The following is a 2,776-nucleotide window of genomic DNA, read 5'->3' on the forward strand; positions in this document are numbered from 1 at the left end:
CAATAAGTCAAAAAAAACTCAACAAAGGAAAATGAATCATGCTCTAATTGTCAAATTTTTGTTCCAGAAACATCTTCAAGCTCAAAGTTTCGTTCTCTTGAGAAGTCAGAGAAGAAGCGGAAAGAAACGATGGTTGCATCTCGACAGAAATTGAACAAATCACGAAATGATTACCTGCTCAGCTTACAGGCTCTCACACATTACAGGAACAAACTATTCAATGACGATATTCACGGTCTGTTTGAAAATTTGACCTGCGAATTCTACCATTTGATGAAGGTTGCATTCAAAAGCCTACATCATGCACAAGTAAAACGCATATCAAACATGGAAATTTGCAACGAGAAATTGACTGAGAAAGAACGCGAGGTGGATTTTAGGAAGGAATGGGACTCATTGTACGACACCTATGCCGATTGTTTGGAAATTCCCGACTCACGGTTGGAGTTTTTGCCCGCGTACACGAAAGAGTGCCTGGACAGCATAAGCAGCCTTCAGTTAGACTCTGATATTGAAGAACGATACCCGATAATAATCCAGAACTTCCAGGCTAACTTGATAAAGAGCAAAGAAATTGAGGACCAAATTGAAGCATCCAAACGGTCGATTGCAAACATGGCAGATAGTATGCGTGTTGATTTGTCAGACTATCTTAGTGATTTGCAGAATCTAAGTGGATCTACGGGAACGCTTCAGAACAATGTCCAATGCGATGATAGCCCGGAAGGTGAGAATGGGGCACCCTCGCTAAATGGTACCCTTAAGGGCTCCGAAATATCATCAGAAGCTGCTATGAAACGTTCCTGGACGAAAATCAAAACTCAGTACAGTAATGTCGTCGCCAAGTACAAAGAACTGTTCAACTATTCTAACAAGGCTGCAAGATTGAAGGCTAGAAAAGATCTGATTGAGTCGACATTCGGTGGAGCGCTTGAAACGAAGCGAGACTCCTACCAATCCATGGCTCTTAAACGGCAAGAAAGTGTTCGAATTACAAAATACGTACCAAGACCAGTGGCTGCAGTTAACGTGAAACTTTTTGGTGGAGATATTGAGCAGTATTGCAAGGCTATTCAGAAAGACATACCTCCTATTGTGTTAAGCTGCATTGAGTTCATAAGAGAGCACGGTATGTTTACGCAAGGAATATTTCGTGTCAATGGTGCTAAATCGACGGTACGATATTTGAAGGACTATTTCGAGGGTGGCGATGACCCGCTTTTGTCGCCCAGCGCAGACTCAAATTCAGAAGAATATGAAGCAGCAGCTGTTTCAGAACTCCTGAAGCTTTATTTCAGACAACTGCAACAGCCGCCATTGCCGACCGATATCTTAACTTTGTACATGAAGTCAAAAGAAGCACAGAACGCGGATTCTGTTGAAACTGATAGTCAAATTTCGTCAAATACCAGCTCAACGTCTGACAAATCGGAAGGGTCATCGACTTTTTCAGTGAGTGGTAAAACTGTCGAGGAAGTCCTCAAGAACGTGTTATCAAAACTGCCTTACTCGACTATGGTCACGCTAAGGTATCTATTTGCCTTTCTTCACAGTTTGACTCGCTTCAGTGACGAAAACATGATGGATGCCTACAACTTGGCAATCGTGTGGGGTCCCACTCTGATCAGACCAGAAGCTGAAGATCTGGTTGCTTTGCAGAACCCGAGTATTGAACTGGTGCAGTTTATGGTCATCAATCATGACCAGGTGTTCCCACAGGATTCGGGATCCCTCTTCTCAGACACAACGAGCCGTGTCAGACCAAGGACATTGTCGTTAGCAGAGTGTGGAAGCATGAGCTCATTGGCAGATTCGATTGACACTGCGAGTCCTTACAGTCAGAACAATAACAATATCAGCTACGACGCTAACATGTCAGTTTCGCCCATGTATTCACAAGGTTCAAAACTGCCCGCGCCCAAACCCCCGATTAAAACCTCCTCTGGTTCTGGATTTTCACCTTCATCAGATTCGGCAGAATCGTTGAGCACATCTTCGCACAGCCCAACCACAAGTCCAAAGAACTTAAGACATTTCAGACCAGCTTCGAGTGTTATAGTGACGTCAGCGGCCTTGGTCTCGCAGCCCGGGGAAGTTGTTAAAGAAGCTGCAGTTATGAATAACCGTTTGGTGTGACCTATTGTTTTGCATGAGCCCAAAAACCCTTGAATACTGTCCCTTAAATTGCTTTAAGCGCTCAAACTTGCTCTTTTCGACATGAAAACAATTGCTGGCTCAAACGTAGTATTTCAAGATGAGACTGGACGTTTTAAATATGGTTGATATTTTTACAAATGACAAAATATTATTAGTACTAGATAAAAGGAATTGAATAATGAAATAATTCGTCTATTTTGCCTTCTTTCTCATTGTTTGGGTATGCTATCGTACATTTTCACTGCTATTAGATCAATTAGTGTAATTTTAATTTTCCCATCTAATAATTTATTTTCCATAAGAACCAAAATTAGGCCGAACTAGGTATTTGGAATCAAAAGACATTCGGTGGAGTGTATAACTCTATCTTGTCAATGTACCGTGCAGTGCAGCTAAGCTCAAGCTCAACTCGATCTTGGCCAATATCGATGATAAATGTAAATGTTTTCACCTGAACTTCTTATGCCAGTTTTTTCTTGAGGGATCGCAGCAGGCGCAACTGCTGTAAAAATGGACCAGTATTGGATTCGAACCAGCATCTTACTTGCAAGCCTAATGTGCTAACAATGACATCAATTGTTAATAAGCTCTTAAAATAGCTTTCTGAAAGAACATAATT

The 2,776-nt window shown here is 41.8% G+C and overlaps 1 protein-coding gene across 1 annotated transcript in view; it reads left to right on the forward strand.

The window, feature by feature from the left end:
- The window catches only part of LOC142336262 (SLIT-ROBO Rho GTPase-activating protein 3-like), a 24,122-nt gene extending 21,678 nt beyond the window's left edge, over positions 1–2,444 (forward strand). Inside the window, exon 2 of the mRNA XM_075384955.1 lies at positions 68–2,444. Coding sequence (XP_075241070.1) covers positions 68–2,136 — 2,069 coding nt within the window. The 3' untranslated portion in view covers positions 2,137–2,444. The remainder of the gene's footprint in view (positions 1–67) is intronic.
- The last annotated feature ends 332 nt before the right edge of the window (positions 2,445–2,776 follow it).

The sequence above is a fragment of the Convolutriloba macropyga genome, chromosome 3 (genome assembly GCF_964194025.1).
Source record: "Convolutriloba macropyga chromosome 3, txConMacr16.3, whole genome shotgun sequence".
Lineage (NCBI taxonomy): Eukaryota > Metazoa > Xenacoelomorpha > Acoela > Convolutidae > Convolutriloba > Convolutriloba macropyga.